Source organism: Leptonotus elevatus, chromosome 8, assembly GCF_054856555.1.
Source record: "Leptonotus elevatus isolate MCC_2025b chromosome 8, RoL_Lele_1.0, whole genome shotgun sequence".
Taxonomy (NCBI): domain Eukaryota; kingdom Metazoa; phylum Chordata; class Actinopteri; order Syngnathiformes; family Syngnathidae; genus Leptonotus; species Leptonotus elevatus.
The window spans coordinates 17,336,416-17,357,241 of record NC_141246.1 but is presented as its reverse complement, the minus strand read 5'-3'; the positions used below and the strand labels follow the sequence as shown (position 1 = coordinate 17,357,241).

Genomic DNA, 20,826 nt, shown 5'->3' with positions numbered 1-20,826 from the left:
CATAACATAGTATACAATTTTTGTAACAAACTGGGTTATGTGTTGCTGTTGAGGGCTTGTGGCAAATATGTCATGTTCTGTTACTTTGAGTGTTCCTATTCATGAGTTCATAAACGCTACACTGTTCATGGTTGCAAGTGTGAATGGAGACCATGAGGCACCACGTGTGCTGTTCCTGTTTTTATGTCAACCACGGGCATGCAAAAACAATGTTTTGGCTTTTAATAAACCTGAGTTCAGTTCACTGACTAATGCCTCCATAATCCAAAGAAGATGCTGTATCAAATATTATTGTGTTATTAGCTCATGTTGCTTAGTCGCTGCATCTGACAGACAGCGGGTGAATTTTTTTAATTTTTTTCTCGCAAATAGGATACGATCTAAACAGGAAGTTAACAGGAAATAATACAAACTTATAAAAATAATAACTTAAAGCTGCTCTTTGTAACAATTTTCCTGAAAAATGTATTTACAGTAACCTTTTTATTTGACCATTTATGACTGGAACCTCTTCTAATTAGTAGAGTAACACCTTAGCTGTTCACAATGTGTACTCCTGCAAGCCTCCCAACCAATAGTTTTCAGACTGGATTTGGGTCGAATTTCCCACCCTATATCTTACGGATGTGACGTTGTGCACATTGTAAATGTGAAGAAGGGTGTATGCAGTTTTATATTTCAGCCACAGGTGGCAGTAGCGATTCAAAATGGAATTTTCTGCGTTCAGCAGCTTTAGTGAATCTGCAATGCCATATTCACTGGAGAATGAAGAGAAAACGGTGTAAAGTTCTCAAAGATGGAGCAATCAAAACCTCTTCATTCCTGTAAACCGGTTACTTTGGGGGAAATGTTTTCAACTGAGAGACTGTTGCTAAAACTGCGTTCACGTCTTTACTTTTATTTCCACACAATCCGGCCATAACTTATTTTTGGGTTAATTTGTCAAAGTGGGATTTAATCCTAAATTCAAACATGAACAGAATAATTCTTAAATATTTAACTCATTCACTCTGAGCCATTTTCACTGAAGCAACCCCCTTCGCTTCTGGCTGTTTTACTGGATTTTGAATGATTTTGCAAGGCCCCACAGAATATTGTGTTCTATTGCTATAAAAACATGGAACCTACCAAAAGAAAGATTAGAGTTGCTTCTTTCATCAGGAAAAAAAGTATATCTGTATCTGTTTCCGTTTTGCAGCAATTAACATTAGAATATAGCTTAGTTTCACAAATCTGTTTAGAACTGTGGGGAAATCAGCTTGTGTCCCAGATTGCCCTAGTTGATCTCTTATACTCTGCTGCCACCTGCTGGCCGTTTTTGTAATTACTACCATTGCTTCACCCATTCTCTTCAAATAGGAGGCTGCATCAAAGCCTTCTGTATGCTTTAGCATAAAAACGTATAAATATGTCTTTGGGACACTTAAAACATTTGAAATAGAACCTATTTTTATGTTATTAAGAGCAAATGAGTTAAACATTTTTAAAATATTTTTTTTGCATTAACTCCTTGCAGGGAGGGTTGCTGACACTGACTTGATGCGACACAACGATCAAGAGAACTTTCCATCACCTACCACTAGCAGACGACCTCTTTGGGATATTTAAGAGTGACGTTTTCTTCAAATTTCTATAGCATGCAGGGTGGTGACTGCACACATACATGATTGATATAAACACTGAATTATCCACATCGCTATCCGTTTGTAATTGTTATGCCATTCATCCAAGACCTCATTGTGCAGCATGACATTGCCCTGTCCGATGTGGCAAGGATCTACACAAAATTCTGCATTGTCAGCATATACTCACTGACCTTGTCCATTGAGCATGTTTGGGATGCTCTAGGCTCAGTGTATAAAGGCCGCCGCACACTGAGTGATGTGTCCACCCCCATCGACAAAGATGATTTGACGAGGGGGCTAGGGGTGTTCGTCGTCTGCACCTTCTTACCGCCCAGCTTAGCAATTTTTTTGGGGGGAAACCTGGTGTTTAACGGCATAAGGTCACAGCAGATACTAACTGTTTTTCTAGGTTACCAAATTGTCCTGTTCCGTTTGTTCTGTCTGTCACACAGTGTAATAGCTTGGCTCTGCTGATGTGTTACTTCATGCAAAACACACAAGCATCTAAACAAATCTCACAAGCATTCCCTTTATTATGACACAAGAATTATTCAAATAGACCTTGTGGTTGCAAAGATATCCTTTTTTTATTTTGGGGATGTAATTTTCGAGCAAAAGCCTGAAAAATAGCTTAGGGCTTAAAGCGTTAAACTGCAAACTATAAGTTACGCGGTTGTATATAGAGGCGCGAGGGAATTCCACATTGGTGGAGGAAGCAAGAAAACGAACTCTGAGTTTGACATCATTCCAGGAGGATTAACGAAGGAACTCCAAGTCTCCAGCCGCTGGACAATGGCGTAAACTGGATGAGAGACAGCGAACACACCTTCACCAAACTAGGAGGCAGCGTCGGGCGAGTACGCCATCGCATGTGAAGGGATTGTGGACACCTGGGAGAACGTGTCTGCTGGCACTGTTGTTCGAGCTTTCGCGAAAGCCAGCATCATTGCTAAACAGCAGCACGGCAACGAGACTAACTCCAATAATGATGAGGAGGAACCTGGCATGTTTAAAGGAGAAATTGCAGCTGTTCAATTCGGATACAAAAGATGAGGACTTTGATGGATTTGTGGATGAAGATTGATCAAAAAATAACGCGAGTACGAGGAAAGTTCGATACCACTTTTTTTAGACCGATACTCAAATCTTCAGTACTCACCGATACCAAGTGTCGATATCATTAGTACTTATGATACATAAAATTTCCCCCCCAAAAAAACAATGACAGATTTTTTTAAAGACCTATATATCCCAATTATAGCAAATTTCCTTAAAATTGCTTTAAATTAATGGCAATTATATTATTTCAATTTGCTCAGAAGTCATTTTGCATAGAGCACACAATAAAATAGTAGCCAGGGGGGAAAAGTCCCAATCAAAAGATGTGGTTGTACAACTTCCTTTTAAGGAATAGAGCAACTATGTAGTATTTTAGTATTTGAATACTTGACTGAAAATTCTATCAAGTAGGCTACTCAAATACTCGGATAAAATATATTTTTGCTTGGATAAGAAGTAATTTAAAGAACACGACAAAAAAAAAATAATAATCACTTAATAATGAAAAACAAGATGGTTTTACACACACACACACACACACACACACACACACACACACACACACACACACACACACACTATTGTTGCCCTACAGGCCACATCTTAAATCGGGAGCCAGTTGAAACGTAACGTGGCTTTCACATCACGCTAAAATTACATATACAACATATTCATATATGATGTCGTTCACTCCATTCATGGCCATGCCTTGGGCGCAAATGCGAAAACTTACCCCACGGCCTGCGAGGTTGAGTGGACGTGGGGCGGGAGCGATTTCTCTTTAATTCCTTCATTCCCGCTGCTTGAATCAAATAAGTAGCATCCGCTTCTTCTTCCTTCCCTTGCGTTGGTGACGTGAGTTGCTAAATTAAAAGTAGCCCGTGCATCAGCTACGCTAAAGCCTTAAATAAACGAGTACTCGAGCAAGGAAAAAGTTCTCGGATTTTCTGTACTTGAGGTGCCTGTGGCGGTCAATAAATGCAAAATAACCATTTCAGCCTTTGGTTCCTGACCACAACAGCGGGGACCGATACCAGTATCGAGACCCATCACGAGGACCGATACCATAAAATATGATACTGATGCCTGGTATCTGTCTTTACCTATCCCTAGTGAATACATTGTTAAATTGTTGAATAAAGTACAACCAAACTCACTGTTTTGCTCCTGTTGTGCTTTAGAAAATTTGGGGGTTGACTTTAAGTGTATATCCGCAAAGGGATTTTAATAGGTTTTTACAATTCATTGACACAGAACCGGCATTTTGTGATTCTACATTTGATCCTTTCTGTGTCCCAGGGTGAACACATTCTAAATTGCAGCCCTCACGTTTCAGTGTGTACAAGACATACGCATCTTCCCTGTAATGACGCGGTAGACCCAGTTCTTGTGAGACCGTGCGGCATCTTGAGTGGACACGCACGTTACTCGAAACAATTCTGTGTTTAAGTGAAACATTTAAAAACTGATATCAGCTTTTTGTGCCCTTCTTGTCAAGTAGTGTGCCGTGCCATTTCTCTCATGTAAAATACAAGCCTTCGCTCAATAAGCTTAGGAAACCTTGCTGTAGGTTATATTACTATACTGTACTGTATATTGACATGCTTCACAGTAATCTGGAGGCATCTGAGGTTGGAGACCAAAGTATCCGACGGGTATAAAAATGCAACATGCAGAGCATCCTTTTAGAAATGTACACATCGCAAAGTGCAGTGAGGATCGAAAGCAATGAGCCAGTGCTATTAAATCAAAGTGATCAACTCGTCCATTATCTTCACAGACACTCTGATTGGATGACAAGTACATCAGTGCAACAATAATACACCCCCTCCCGACCTCCTCCTGTGCTGCACACCCACTCAGCGCCCTTTCTCTCTCTGCCATCTTCTGGAAACAGATGCACCCTCGCCTGTGATCCACCACCTCCAGGTGAGACCCTGCAGGGGGGGTCGCCAGCCCACGGAGAAAGGTGCAAGCAGCCCTTTGTAGCCCCCAGATGCTTTCAAAGCTGCATTTCAGGCAATCAATTGAAGTGGCATACCTCTGCGTCAAATAGCACCAATCAGCTAATAAGCGTCACATAAGCAGGTATGCGGAGATGCTTGGTTAGAGCCCCCTGATGGGTATGTCATCACTCGTGTAACATATCATTAAATATGTGCACAGTCAGATGTAAATAGGCCTTAAAAAAAAAAAGCCACTGGTGCTTGTGTGGAAAAATGCGCTCGGGCCGCTGCAATGCACCGATGCTGCAAACACTCCCTGCCTTGTTCACCCCCCAGTCAACAGGCCCTAAACCTGCCCGCTTAATATGGATCTTGATAAAGATGACAACAAGCAATAATTGCGAGGACAACATGCATCTACCAGGTGTGGATATCAAAACACAAAGCCCACAAAAAGAACATGAAAGAGGACCAGAGGGGAACCGGGCTTGTACTCGATGACAAGGCTCAGCTGGAAAAAAAAAAAAAAAAAAAGAAAGAAAAAAATACATTACTGTCGCGCTTACCTTCTCTCGCCTTGAGAAGAACCGTGTTGGCCACGATATTTTCAATCTCCATTGTCACAGTGTGGTTCCCGAGCAGTCGCGATACATTTCACTCAGCCGGGGAAAAGACGTTTGGTTTTTGTTTTGTTTTACTCGTTAGGTTAAACGTGCGGATGGCTGCGAGGCAGCGGCACGCGCACGGGGAGGAGACCGAGGCGCTCGTGCATAGTAGCTAGCTTAATAGTGTTTGTCCTTTCTCTCCATTACAGCATGTTTGGGAAGCTGTGGACGATTACCACGGGCTTGTTAGCATTCGCAGCCTGCCTCTCTTTCCTTCTCTCCGCCTGCCTTCCTTCCTGCTTCGGCGCTCTCTCTCCTCCCTCGCCTTCTTCCTCCTCCCTCCTCCTTTTCGCCCCTCCCCTCTCAGTTTAACAAGCTGACAAGCCCGGACGGTTTCAGTTTCATCTCGGCAAGTCACTTCATGTTGGGTACACTTGTCACATTGGTAGCACACGTTGTCAATTAATTACTCATTTATCAAATCAATTTCCCCCATAGAAATAAATCGAAATCCGTTACAACCCCCCAAAATAACCACATATTTTTGTTTTAAAAGAGGAGAAAAAAACGCTGTAATATAAAACATAAATATAAAAACACAATAAGAGATTTTAAAGAAATTAACTGTTGTATAAACTTAAAAGTCACACTGTGGTATTTGTATGTTGGGATGTGGCTTAAAGGGGCGTGGCCTCAAGTCATTGGCATCAGGAGCTCTGTCGCCAGCTGGCTGGGACTCATTTTCTGCCCTAGAGTTTCATGGCTCAGACCGATGGTCCACTTTAGTTTACAGTGTTTTAATGAAAATGTATATTTCATATGTATTAATGTATCAATCTAAAATAGATTAAACATTTGAATAAGTAACAACGTCAATAGTTATATATTTCTATATGATGAAAAATTAAAACAACTTACTAGATCACAATCAGTATATCTGAACAATCATGAAAACTAATAAATAAAATAAAGTCAAGAGTGCTAAAGAAATTGATTTGACCACCTGTCATATTCTCTAAACATAAAGCCTAAATAAGGAGATAATAAGGCAAGGTACAAGACCAATGTTCTATTTTTTGAGAGATCAAATAATGAGCTGCAATCACACATTATGTTTCTTGTGCTAGAATGTGCTTGAATTACTATTAGCAAGGGCAGGGTTTACAATATTGGGTAAAAAATGCAAAAGTTAGTTTGAGTCACATTTAAAAACTAGTCATTTCTATATATGTTTTCAATGTAAATATTTATTTATTTTTAAATCCCAAAAAGCAGAGCAAGCCCAGCTATTTATCTCTTCCTTCTAGTGGACCAGCATAGGGTTTATTCCTCTCAATGTAAAACCTACTGTTCCCAAATACCACAACATTAAATTACTAGTAGAAAAATGATCAGCCAAACATGCTATTGGACCATTATTTACACATTATTTAGTTTATTTTTGTGTTGCACTTGGTGTTGCTTACGCTGGTGTTACTTCGTCTTCTCCAGGCCCATGCACTTCAGGGCTATACATTTGAGTTTGGGCGCATTTGGCGCGTCAGCTCCGCACCTTTTCTTAAATATTGCCTTTTCTGCTATCTGACTTTACTTTTTTTTTCTTTTACATGAGTGTCTTGTTTGGTTGTAGTGTCAGCCAGCGGCCGCTGGCGAGGGTGGGGGAGGGGAGATAGCGCATCAGCGCATAAGGAGGGGGACACAGAGAGAGCAAGAGACAAAGTGACGCCTTTCTACACCACACTTTTCTGCTATCTGACTTTCTTTACTTTTGAGTGTATTGTTTAATTTGTATTGTTTAATTTGTTTGGCTATGTGTCGGCCAGCAGCCCTGCTAGGGTGGGGGAGGGGTGACAGAGTGAGCAGAGAGCTCACGGCCTACACGGGGGGAGATAGAGAGAGCGAGAAAGAGCGTGAGGCTTGCTTCAAAAATGCATATGATACATTCTGCACAAAATAGCGGCCAAATGGTTCATAATTGAGACCGACTAAGCGGGAAAATGCAGGCCACTCCGAGTTAGTCACTCTGGATCTGGCTAGGTCTCTACCAAAAGCACTTTAATTGCTGCCTTTGAAACAAACTTGCACCCAGAAATAAAAACAGCGCTCCCTGGCGGCCAACCGGGGAAAATCCCGGTGCTTCCGCCGTATCAGTCCGGGCCTCCCAGCTGGAGTTGGCCATTTGCTACGCTGTAAATTGAACGCTAGCCACTTGTCCATGCTCCTCTTTAGCATTTTCGGTTTTTTATTAGCATGTTGACTGTTTTACTGTTTAATACTGTGGACGCCCGGGTAAGGCCTGCGGATAGCGAAAATCGACTACGCTTAAGGGAGGCTTGACCGAAGAATTTATGAATAAATATCAAATGAAATGACGGAAGAGTTGAACTGGGGCTACATAGACTTCTGATGGGGCTATAGCACCCGGTGTAGTGCCATCCATGTAACAGTGCCTCATTGGCACCCCTGGTTATTCTAATAAATTACCCCCCCCCCCCCCCTAAATAATATAGTGGAAGGGGGGTCCCACATTAAGAAATTATTCTTTGAAATCAAATCACGTGTGTCACAGTTACTTATATTAGCACAATATTGCACAGCCCCCTTTTGCCAACAAAACGACATGTAATCTCCTATATTATGTTTCATACGATGGGGGAATACAGAAAGAAGGATCATTGAAATTTCTTTGCACAATATCTCCCAGTCATCCAGTAACCTCTCTTCTGTACTCTCTCTTTAGCTCACCCCACAGGTTTTTCTATAAATTGCTTTAAATCTACTATTAAAGGCTTTTGTGATCAAGTCAGAACCGTGTGCTTTGGCGCCATCTGGTAGCATATTGGTGCCAAACACTTTAGTTAAACTGAGGGAAGGCAATAGCTTTGTCAAAAAGGAAACGTTCTATTGTTCTTACTCTTGCTGCATCTCTTCTAGTTGACTTCAGTGTTACGGCAAAAATATGTGCAACTCTAAGACGAATTTTCGTAAGGATGGGAGTGCTGTGAGCATGTATTGAACCTTGGTTCATTCTGGATTCCACTTCTTACCCGCTTATCTCAGTTGGGATAGACTCGAGCTTCCCAAGGAAAGAGGCAGTATAGAATAGAAAGATAGACATTGACATCTTATTTCTCCCACTTTATTGTTCCAACTTCCATTGTTTTAGTTCTTTATGCGCATGTTCAGTTGCTCTGCAGCATCATTATTAGGGTTTGTTTGTTTTTGTTTATGTACAAGATATTCTCTGAAATGGAATCAACCACACACAGTATATGTTCAGTATTGTTATTCCAAAGATAAAGACATGTCTGGGGTCCATCAGTCATAGGCCACACATTCATGCTCCCTGGTAATGGCTGAACCTCCCCCTGATTTATAGTTTAACACCTTAAAAACAGTTCCCAGCAGGCCTGGATTGGCCATAGAGCGTGTCCTGTGTCAATCTTCCAACATGCTCTTGACATTTTGATAAATCTGCCCTACATTCAAAATTTAGACATGATTTAGGCCACAAATAAACTACGTATTTGTGATTAAACCTAAGGAAATTGTGGGTTTTTAAAAACTTTAGATTAGTTGTTTCAGAAGCCCCACATTAATAAAGTATTTGCAGCTATTTTCCACTTCCACTCGAGTCAAGGTACTGTTATTTTTATGTCGCTACACGTTGTCACTTGTGTTTCAAGTTTCCACGTCACACAGTGTAAGCTAAATGTTGCTATGCGATGTCATCACTTTTAAGACTATTTGACAAGTGTGCGTGTTCTCAGGGACCAACACTGTTTCAGCAAAGTACACAATGTACCTTGCAACACCAGTTGAAATCTTGATTGAGTGATTGAGGTCTTACAAGGCAGAACAAAAAAGTGACGGCAGCCACATGGAGGTATATGAATCAGAGAGCATTAACGATAGGGTGACCAGACATCCCGTTTGGCCAGGACAGTGCCATTTTTTGGCATTGGGTCCTACGTCATCCCGGCAGATTTCGCCAACCTCATTGTTTTGTTTTATTATGCAGGTCCCATCCCATGTCCCATTTTTTGCCATGTGTATGTCAAACACACAGTTGCCATAGTGATTCATATGTTAAACCCATTAAAGGAGAATTTAACTGTTCAATTCCATCCTATTGACTTCCATATTCACAATTGTGTTATTATTCGCATCTGCATCTAATTGGTAGCAGATAATAGGCATTGACCACAACTAGAACTACTTCTTGCTTTTCCTGCTTTCTTGTCTGAAAAACATGGGAAATATAGTCCTACTATACTATCTACGGCAATTGCTACTTGCCGGTCAGACAACTCAAGCTGAGCTTTTTTTTTTGTGGTATAGGCCTACTGTATTTCCAATGTGTCTCTGGCCCAGCCAGCTGTGGGGACAGAGCAAAGAAGCTTGAATGTCAGCATTGACTTGTTTAATTGTTTAATTAGATTTGGATCGCTACTAGATCTGCTTTAAGGATGTTCTGCTCTAAGTGATTTTTCCACCTTTTTTTTTCTTCAAACATTTTAAAAGCAATAAGAGAAACTACTGTCCATAGAAAGCGCCAGCCTGTGATATTCAAAGCTGGCACTAGATGGCGGTACAGACTAGTACATGCAGTTAAGGGCTTACTTGGTGTTACTTAAGTACAGTACTGTATTAAAACAGCTTTGCCTTACAGACAAAGGCGGTAGTTTTTCCTCCTCTAAAATAGCGTATCGTGTGTGTATTACTGCATTGATTCTATCATTTACTTCCGCATTTACAGAGGATTAGAGTTGTTTGCACACTTCCTGTGTGTGAGTGTGAGAGTTTTCGTGTGAGTGTATATCGTGGGTGGGTGTATATATTCGTTCACGTGACATTCAGCAAGCCTCTGACTCGAGGTAAATTGCAGAGAAGAAAACAACAGAGAATCTTTCCGAACGCACTTGGGCGTCGAACCAAACCTTGCCAACAAACAGGATGTTTTCTCTCGGGGAGAAGATGGAATTTCTCATATCAAACCCCTTTTCGACGCCTGTTGGACAGAGAATCGGTGAGTGGCACAAAGATAGAGCAGTCAGTTCCCACAATGTTTTGTTCGTATGTTTCACGTTACATTTCGGTTGTTCTAAGGTGTCATCCAAATTCGGAAGCTAACATCAAGTTACAGGAAGCTAATCACGCGACGGAGGCAGGCGTTAGTTTCTTTAATCTTCCAATCGAATTGGCTGCTTAGTTTTAAGTGGCGACTCAATCTACCAATGAATGTAGAAAAAAAAGCGCTAATGTTTTCGTCCAGGTGTTCTGACGACCGTTACAACTTACTTATACTGTTTCATAGACCGTACGGTGTAAAACAACAACAACAACAAAAAGGTTTGCAACAGTTGACAAGCTGTTGAATATTGCAATGACGATGTGTCATCACTTGCATTCTTTGCTGTGGCCATAAGGGGGAGTCATATCTATTAACCCCCCAAAAAGAAGCATGACCCCCATCACGTACTACTGTACTTGATTTCTCGTGCGCCGCTGTTTGACCTTTTACTGCTCCTAAATTAATTTGCATACGAGGCGTTTAGGGGAGCAGTTTTACAGCGAGTGACCCATCTCTGACCAGGGGTGCTGTGATGGTGATGGGAGGGTTGCACATCACTCAGCTCGAAGTAGACATTGCATCAGGAGTCAAAATGCTTGTGATGATTTCCAATTGCTATTTATATTAAATTTGCAATTCAGCTGTGATGTAGCTTAAGTTATGTGGTTAAAATGCTCCTGCTGGCTGTTGCAACTCAACTTTGTGTACTGATTGAATTAACCAATCAATCATCTTCAGTCAAAACAAAGTTTTCAGAAAAAATAAGTCAACCGAAAAAGCGTAGGGCGAAGCCGCAGTTTATCAAGCCTAGGCTCTTTTTTTTTTTAAAGATAAACACATTGAATCACTAGCACAAAATTCATCACCTCACAGAGTGAAATTAAGTCCATAACAGAAAAGAAAAACACTTTTTAAACAAAAATAAAAATAAACTATGGGATGAACTAGAACAGGGAGTGGACCATCGGACCTTAGAATTGGAGAATGGGCAAATATTCCTGCAGACATATGCCACCACCTTTTGGAAAGGCTTTTAAATGAAGTCCTTGTGTCCAGATACTTACGCCCAAATAGTGTACAAAGTACAGATCATTGATATTGTTGCTTGTAAAGTTTCTTAAGTTTTTCATGTAATTGTTAAACGCAGATGCAAATGAAAATGTTTACAATGAAAAATGTGTGTTAGCATATATACAAGCATTGTCCACTCACTTAATGCAAGCTATATGTGCTTTTGACTGTCTCCAACAAACAGTAGAATGTCCTTTAAATGATTGTGTCTTTTGTAAAACAATGTAGCATCCAGCAATTAACAATTAGTGACAGAATGTTGCTCTCAACTCTTCCCACCTCTTATGACATTCACTCATTTTCTGACACATAAATGTTAGTGTGGCCTCAGCTCCTTCGGAGGCAAACACAAGCAGCTGACAGTCACATGAAGTGCACAGAAAGGAAAGTGGAAGGGGGAGTAGACGCAACAGAGTAAATGGATCGAGAAGCATAGGAGGTGAAAGGAATGAAGGAGATTTAAAACGGTTTAGGAGGAACACGTGAGGGAGAAAGTTGGCTGTGGTTACTTAATAGTTTGAGTTCAAAATGCAACATGTTTGCTCACAAAAAAATTATGTTGTCATTGATAAATTTGATGTAAAGCTTAAAGGGAAGTCGGGTAAAAATGTGCCCCGTCTATTCTAAACACTCATTCTGATTAATATTGCGTTTGTGGAATATGAATTAAGTGGCAAAATCCACTTGTTTGTATCCATCTCAGACGGCGGCCATTGTGCCACTTGCTATTGACTGAAGATAACATCACAGTTGCTCAGGGCTCAGCTAACGACTAACGACCAATCGCGGCTCAGCTGTTATCTGAGTTTGGTCATGCGATGATCGCAAACTGAACCGTGATTGGTCGTTGCCTGAGCCCTGAGCAACTGTGATGTCATCTCACTGATCCGAATGTATGATTTGGATAGCCGATAGCCCATACACGCCCTCGCAACTTCATAAGTCTTGGCCTATCGGCGGCTATCCAGTCATATATTCAGATCAGTGTGTCATCTTCAGTCGACAGCAATTGGCAAAATGGCCGCCCCCTAAGATGGATAAGAAAATGTGTGGATTTTGCTGCTTAATTCATATTCACCAATTGCAATATTAATCAGAATGCCATGTTTAGATTAGTTGGTGTATGTAATTTTTTTTTTAACTGGACTTCCCCTTTTACAATTTCAGGAAGATAGAGTTGAATTATCTTTATTCATATTCTTCCAGGAGTTCTCTACATTTAGCTTGGTTTCTTATCTTTTTTCAACAGAGCAAGCAACCAGCGGCTCTCGCCAGTCAGAGGACTGGGGACTGAACATGGAGATATGTGACATCATCAATGAGACGGATGAGGGGTATGGAATATTTGTCATTTGTTTTGCTCAATTATATGTTTTGTATTTGGTCTGTAGAAAAGTAAACAACTTTCTTTAACTTCATAAACTTCACTCTTCTGCTACATTTTTTGACAGTTGTAATATGATTTAAACTTTAACAAACAGTTCCGAGACAGAAATGCAACATTTGTTGCCAATTGTTCTGGGTTCAAATTTGGCCTCATGCCTTCCTGCGTGAAAACGTATGACCTCCCTGTGTTTGCAGGGTTTTCTCTGGGTAGTTAATTTCACATCTGTTCTAAGTAGGGGTGTCAGGTGATAACATTTTTTAATCATATTTAATCGCATGACTTCAATAGTTAACTCACGATTAATCGCAATTTTGATATCTGTTCTGAATGTACAATAAAATTTTTAATACTCTTGTTAATATAAAAGTGGCAAAACAATTAAACTAATAGAAGTATGTCTTATATAATATATATTTTAGTCATTGATACAGTAATTTCATAATAATTCATAAAATGTAGTTAAAATTAAAAAGATGTGATATTGATTTGTGTTGAGGTTATTTTTCTGCCACTAGATGGCATAATTGCATTTGTAAGACGTTGGTGACAGCCACTGACAGACAAAAAAAATCAGCCCTGGCATTTTGACTTAAGCCTGCCGGCCCAGCCCAGCCTGGCCTGACTCCCGACCACCCCTGCCTAACACATAGTTCTGCCACTGATATTGACTGATGTTGGTTGAGTTAGCTGTCTATATTACACATGGATGAATGGACTCGTCCCTCTAAATTGTGGGCCAGTCTAAAATGAAGGTAAATAATAAGCTCAGTGCATTTTCTTTTCATATTAAGAGCTATGTAATATTTAACAGGAAGTAACACTAATTTTGACACCCCTAATCTAGACAACTAACTCAACTTAATGCCTTTCATAAATATGATACATTTGTTTTTACAGGCCAAGAGATGCAATCAAAGCCATTAAGAAGAGGATTGTGGGTAACAAGAACTTCAGCGAAATCATGTTGGCCCTGACTGTGAGTATTCAACTGTTCAGTTGTTTTGATGTTCTGTTATATATATATATATATATATATATATATATATATATATATATATATATATATATATATATATTTATTTATTTATTTGTAATTATCTTGTGCTGAGTGTATAGTGTGCTTACAAAAGCAGTAAATGCATAGATTTGTTTTTCTATGTATGTATGTTCTTCAGGACAATATTCAATTGCTCACTGTCACACAGGTTCTCGAGACATGCGTAAAGAATTGTGGCCATCGCTTCCACGTTTTTGTAGCATCGCAGGAGTTTATTGAAGGAGTTTTGGTACGAGCCATTTTGCCCAAATATAACCCACCCACTGCTCTCCATGACCGGGTGCTCAGTCTAATACAGGTAAGTAACATACTTTATTTTCTTTCTTTTTTTTGCTAAGCTTTTGTGTTTCATTTTTCATAAATGAGTTTGACATTTAATGCTCTTGTGAAGTCATACGTAAATGGATCAAGTTTCTCTTGACTAATGGCTGTGGGACACTTGCTTTACCTTTCTTCTACTTATTTCTGAGTGCGGGTTTTGTTATGTCTCATGGCGTTATACTGAGGGTTCTCTGTACTTTTCTCAGTCATGGGCTGATGCGTTCCGTACTTCCCCCTCCCTTGCGGGCGTGGTATATGTTTACGATGACCTGAGGAGACGAGGGTTGGAGTTTCCCATGACAGACCTAGATGCACTATCCCCCATTCATACTCCCAGCAGGGTGAGAAAATGGAGAAAATAACTCACACAGTTTGCATCGAAAGTACACCATGTCTGTAGGGTATATTAGACGACTTCTGTGTCATTTCATGACCAGCAGCTGCATATTGTATGTGTTCTGTTTGTCTGAGTTTACATTCCTTGCCTTCAGACTGTGCCGGAAAACGAAAGCCAACAGTCCACGGATGCTCCTCCCTGTCAGTCACAGCCACAAACTCCCTCCAGTTGTCCTACTCCAAATTCTTCACCTGCATCCCAGCCCAGTGAGGGACCGGCTGTCCTTTCTGCAGCGCAGGTATCACCTCTAAAATTAGGAATCACACCTCATTGAGACGAAAAGCAGGACTCCATTCTTGGGTTGACAGATGTCTGATCCAGTATTTATTTGTGATGTATGCTGTATAGTAGATAAGTGGATTTGTTTTCATCCCAACTACCATTACAGTATACATTCCGAGTAGTCAAACCCAGAGCTTTAGAAACGTGAGGCAGGCCTCACTAGCTACCATGCTGTCCGTTATCAGTCAGCGTATAGTTAATTACAGCCAAGGAGTGGCACCGCCTGCTCTCATTAATGAATGAAAACAGCAAACAATATAATGTTGCGTTGTCATGCGTGCCTTTTTATATTCATTTCCTTCTCTTCTTTTTGCTCTTTAGAAAGACAAGCTGCAGCGAGAACTTGCACTGGTAAAGGGAAACCTTACTGTAATGGCGGAAATGCTGAATGAACTTAAGCCCGAACAGAGCAAGCAAGATGATGCAGAACTGCTGCAGGTGTGCGCATTTTTATAAAATGTTTACTGCTACGAAGGTGAACAATTGCTGTAATTATTTGAATTCGGGCTCTTCCTTCATTAGTCCCTGTTATCGATTAGTCAAGGCCTTCTATAAAACGTGTGAAATTTGCTCTCCTCTGTCGAAGCAGCAACTCTACTCGGTGTGTAAGAGCATGCAGACTCGAGTGGTGGAGCTCATCCCCCAGTTGCTGGACGAAGGTCTCATTGGGGAGCTTCTTGTGGTTAATGATGACCTCAACAATGCTTTCATCCGTTATGAGAGGTATGCGGGGAGCTTTTCTAAACACGTACCGTACACGTGCTCATGCTGTATCTTAAACTTACTCTGCCATTTTAGGTTTGACAGGTTGAACAAGGCACACATTACAAATACAGAACAGGTACGGTTTTTACTACATTGCATTTGTCTCTGTTGCACTGTTTTGCTCGATATTTAAGCTTTAAGCATAACATCTTCCCACCAGAGTTCTGTCAGCCGCCTGAACCTCATCGACCTTAACCCAGAGTCCTCAATACTGAGCCAGCCCGCTGTCATCACAACGAACAATCAACCCGAAGTCAACACCTGGGCCAATCAGAAGCAGTCGGCCAACCACAGTGAGCATCAAGTTCTTCTTGTGTCTCCTTTTCACAACACAAAATCACGACATACAGCATGCTTGAGTCTCAGAGGTGGAAGATTTATTTCTGTCAGAAAGCAGGGAGTGATCATTTGGGCATATTTTTCCCCATGTAATGCCGAAAGTCTAAAACAAACAGATTTTACATCATGTCATACTACATTTGCAACTTCCAATAATAATCACATAGGTGAAATGTTTGGTTTATACAAGTATAATTGCTTTCAATATTCCTTTGTGTCTTCTAGAAGATGAGGAAGAGTTTGATATGTTTGCGCAAACCCGAGGAAGCTCCTTAGCAGAGCTGAGAAAGAGGTGAGTGGGAATAGCAGACACATCATGCACTTGTTTGTCGCATACAGAATGTGGTCCTAAAAAGATAATTATATCAGTATTCAAAATTCTAGCACCAACAATAATATTAGCATATGCAGGGAAATTTCTAAGGTCAAACACAATTTGTTCTGGAGTGTCGGTTGTAATTCTTCCCATAGAAAACAATGAAAATCAAAAATAATTCATTCCTGAGTTTAAACTGCTGTCATCATAAAACATTCATTAACTGTACAAGTTTTAAGATTAACATCTCGACGGTGTTCATTTCCAAACTGCACGTCCTTTAGGTTGCTCCAATTTCAAAGTTCCCATTTATATATGATATGGATATTTCATGAGGATGTTTTTTATGGATTAAAAAGATAATCTTTCACGTGTTTGCAGTGTCAAGTATGAGGACCCTGGAGCTGTAGAGGGTCTTGCCGGGGCTCTAGACTCAAGGCTGCAAGTCACAGGAAATGTATGTACAAAACACTAATAATAATTACCAGTTTTTTTTTACATAATCACATGCTAATTTTCAATTTAAAGGGACAGTGTGTAGAATTTACTGCCATCTAGTGGTGAACTAATAGAATCCAACATCCTAAATTCAAAGTGTGTGCATTTTGATGCACATGCACTATACGGTGCCTCAGAGAGACCACACTTCGCATGCCTACCACCAATGACTTCATTAGCAAAGTTCTTCTCCTTTGGGCATCCGTAGCAGAAAGATGGCGGCGATGTCAGCCCCCTGTAGAGTGCGGTGCGATCTATGTAATATAATTAACGATTTCTAGAACTATGATTTATACACACAAAAAATTACATGGATGTGATGGAACATATTTTTTGCATATTATTGAAATTAATAGTGAGTTTTTAAGATGAATAAACATTGAATAATCAAATTCTACTCACTGTCTCTTTAAAAATGATTGCCTTAAATTATTGGTGGAGCTGCCAATGTGTTTGCACTACAGTACTTATTATAATGTTTTAGAAAAGTAAAATAGCATCTACATTAATTATATTGTCACCTTTGCTTTCTGTCTGTCAGTTTTCAAATTGATCATTTGTCTTTTGTAATCGTGGCTTTAATATACATTATGCTCCAACTCAAAAACACTTCACTCTTTTTGTATTGCTTTTCCGTATAGATTGGGAATGTAAAAAACACTCTACAGAACGATGTGGACAAATGGTTGTCTTGTGATATGGTGAGATAATTGAGTACTTCACACCAATACCGTGACAAATATGTGAAATATTATATCATTAGAATTTTGTATTTCCCTTTTGTCTAAAAATGCAGCAAGACCAATCTGCGGTCAGTGAGGGAGTCTCCAGTGAAGGTGTGTCACTTTTTTTCCAAATCTCTTGTATATTTATGTGGGTGAAACGGTGCTAATGTTACTCTTTGATTGTTGTTTTCAGAGTTTGATAAGTTTTTGGACGATCGGGTAAAGGAATCTGACCAGAGTAACCATACGACCTGTGGCACGCTGCCTTCCACCTCCAGACTGCCGCTACAGTCGACAAAGCAACAGGACAGTTCACATGACCAGCTTTTCTCCCTCTAGGCATGGGAGCCATGGAACAAGTTCAAAGAAATTTCATGTTTTTTTTGTTTGTTTAATAAACAAGCACGTTATCGCTGAAATATTAGCACAACTATAACATGGCCTTGACAGTCATGTTTCCACTGAGTAGAACATTTCAGTTCAGATCATTGTGGTGCTGTTTAAAACAAAAGATACTTTATTCATCCCATGAGGCTAATTATTTTTGCCCAGTAGTATTAACTCCTATATGCTTGTATCACTGGTATAGAAACAAACCAATTAAGTAAAAGTAAAAAAACAAGCTTAGGATGGTTCCATTTTTTATTATTATTATTTTTAGATCCAGTGTTTTTGTTACCCCCTCACATTGTTTGACTGTAGAAGTGGAAAGGAAAAAAAATCAACATGATGCTTAAGTGAACCAAACAGTACTGCTTGGGGGAAGTTATGTAGTAAAAAAAAAAAAAAAGCACCACACCGCTGTTGCCTAAGACACTTCGTGAATGCAGTGATGAATCTGATGCTTGTGACCTTTTCGTGCATCGAGAATAATGTACATGATGATATTTATGAAATGAATCATAATGTTGATTTAATCTTTCAAAACTTAGTTTGAAAAAGTGTGTCCAGATATATATATATAAAAAAAGAAGTCATGTTTGCCTTAATTTCTCCCAAACAGCTTTTGTATTGGGAAAATATATATTGTATATATATTGTATTTCTCCTTTTTGAAAAAAACAACAACCCATCTTTTATTTTTATTTTAGTTTCCTAGCTTGGAAAAATGTGTTTTGTCTGACATAAGGAGGACAAATCAAAATCACCCTCTGAGGCATGTTTTTCATCTGTTGAATTTTTCTTTTGGATTAAAGACAATTCTTATTCTTATTCTCCGTGGCTTGAATAGGAATATAGTAAAGGCAAGGCAGTTTTATTTCTATAGCACATTTCACATACAAGACAACTTAATGTGCTTTACACAAGGAAAGACAACAAAGCATCAACAAACACAACAGTTAATGACATTCACAAGCAAATGACTATGAACATACATGTTACAACAAATAAAATGAAGTTTCTCAGGTGTATCCCGTATTTTTGCCGATGGAAAGATAGTCTAAACATCAGATCCTGGTTCGGGCGTACTGACCATGCTCAACGATACGCCAACTGCTTGTGTGAGAAGCACTAATTTCTGTGAATGTTATTGTTGAGGAACTCAAGGATGTCTGGCGCTTGGTACATGATGTCCCTACGGCACACACAATAATAGGAGGGCAGAAGAACTGGCATAACTCAAAAAGAGAAAAGGACGCGAACAAGAAATAATTCATTCTCCTGTTGAAGACCACTCAGACGAAAGCAATGCTCAACTGGGATGTTTATCTCTGCTGCTGCATGTGTGCTGTATGTGCACTCCATGTACCTGCAGCAGCTTCTATCTCCAGCATACCCGCCAAGGATCAGCTTCCAAATGGTGTTCAGGATCAGCAACAGACTGATAGGGATTCACCATTTCTTCAGTTAAGAGCTAGTCTGCCGTCTTATTCGCAGCCACTTCGCCCATACACCATGCTGGCCACTGCAGAGGACTTCACCTACATGCCCAAACCCAGGCATTACCGACCCGCACGCCTACTTCGCATTCTCGGATCCTCTTTTGATCCATTCTGGATGTCGATTGATCAGCCATCTGAAGGGTCTGCTGTCTGCACAGACAAAGATAACTGTGACGTTGTGGCAAGAGGCGACTCCCTACCTGTCAAAATCAACTTCACCACTTCCAGTGAGGACTTCAACCTCAGTGCTTCTGCAGTGCTGTGGAAGGCTCGAATAAACCAGAAGCGGGGGTTGGCGAGGGAAGCGGCAGATGTGGACCTCAGCTCTCTGCCTCCAGCTGTTGCCAACTCGGTCCGAGTCTGGCTGGTGCACTCAGCCACATGTGGATTGCGTTCCCAGTGGGTGGATCTGGGACCGGCGTTCTGGCCACGCTGGCTGCGGCAGACTGACTGTGAAAAGTCAGACGGCGTGCGAAGTTGCTCCTTTCCCAAAGGCATGGAGTGCGTGAGAGCCCAGACAACACATATTAAGATTCTGGCCTGGCATTGCTTGAAAGTGAGAGATGATGAGTCCAAGCAGATCAAGAGTAGTGGCATATCTGATATCAGCATGTTGCTGGGGATTAGTGAAGAAATTAGGAAGTGTTTATGGAGGCCGGTGCCTTATCCTGTGGTCACAGCTTGTACATGTAAATGTCAATGATTGCTTTACACACTGGTGCTTAAGGAATTCCTCTTAGAAATTTAATGTCTACTATGTGTGCTTTTTTCCCCCCATGCAGCTGAATCTAAATACATTTTAAGGGGAGTTGTTTCACATTAAGCAATTGCTGATTATTATTTGCTAGCATTGCAGTACATTCCAATAACAATGCAGTACTGATGCCATCATTCCACTGCATTATGTTGTTTATTAGCTTTACAACAGCAGTTCATTGATTTTAAAATACAGATTAAATCAAATGTTGTGCCTCTTGATAATGATTCACTAACGACACTCTAAACACTATTCTTGATTCCCCCCCCCCCCCCCCCCCATCACTTTGACATGAAATAAATGTCTGGAAATTGAATGAGGTGATTATTTGTGGCAATGTCGCCCCCCATTTGAATTAAATGAAAATATGTTTTACAGTTCCTTTGTTTCCTTTTATTTACCATCTGTGATATGTACAGTACTTACAATGCCAACAAATCTATCAAATTAATTTAATGTCTGGAGGTTTGTGGAGACTCTTACTAATAGGACAATTCAAATTCAGACCTACCAAGCTTTGTGTACTGATGACTTTAAGAAAAAGCCTTTATATGTGTTCATGATTATTTATTTGAATTAACCCTTTTGAACAAAGAAAATGTTTTCTAAAACAAATAAACTCAATTTACATTTCGTCACCCTGTTAAGATAAAGCCAAGTCATATTTTGACAAAAAAAGAAAATAATCCTCGTTTATCGCTGAGGGTTACGTTCCAAAA

General features: G+C 40.1%; 3 protein-coding genes across 5 annotated transcripts in view; 2 read left to right on the top strand and 1 right to left on the bottom strand.

Annotated features, from left to right (window-relative positions):
* The window catches only part of grk4 (G protein-coupled receptor kinase 4), a 53,103-nt gene extending 47,548 nt beyond the window's left edge, over window positions 1-5,555 (bottom strand). For both annotated transcript variants that reach the window (XM_086082352.1, XM_086082351.1), the window contains exon 1: window positions 5,197-5,555. In XM_086082352.1, the coding sequence (XP_085938478.1) occupies window positions 5,197-5,248 (52 nt within the window). In that variant the 5' untranslated portion in view covers window positions 5,249-5,555. The remainder of the gene's footprint in view (window positions 1-5,196) is intronic.
* A 4,337-nt stretch (window positions 5,556-9,892) lies between these two features.
* LOC147170035 (target of Myb1 membrane trafficking protein) lies at window positions 9,893-18,679 on the top strand. 2 transcript variants are annotated; one of them, XM_086083666.1, is made up of 15 exons: window positions 9,893-10,264; window positions 12,630-12,714; window positions 13,665-13,743; window positions 13,973-14,122; window positions 14,352-14,486; window positions 14,637-14,780; window positions 15,146-15,262; window positions 15,414-15,547; window positions 15,623-15,665; window positions 15,750-15,882; window positions 16,157-16,220; window positions 16,626-16,701; window positions 17,384-17,443; window positions 17,539-17,578; window positions 17,661-18,679. In XM_086083666.1, the coding sequence occupies exons 1-15, from the start codon at window positions 10,192-10,194 to the stop codon at window positions 17,804-17,806; spliced, it is 1,479 nt and encodes a 492-aa protein (XP_085939792.1). In that variant the 5' UTR covers window positions 9,893-10,191; the 3' UTR covers window positions 17,807-18,679. The 2 variants fall into 2 exon arrangements, with proteins under 2 accessions (XP_085939792.1, XP_085939791.1); XM_086083665.1 differs by having other exon boundaries at window positions 16,154-16,220.
* Window positions 18,680-18,829: 150 nt separating this feature from the next.
* On the top strand, window positions 18,830-20,359 carry LOC147170034 (noggin-like). Its single transcript, XM_086083667.1, has one exon. The coding sequence runs from the start codon at window positions 19,157-19,159 to the stop codon at window positions 20,051-20,053; it is 897 nt and encodes a 298-aa protein (XP_085939793.1). The 5' UTR covers window positions 18,830-19,156; the 3' UTR covers window positions 20,054-20,359.
* The last annotated feature ends 467 nt before the right edge of the window (window positions 20,360-20,826 follow it).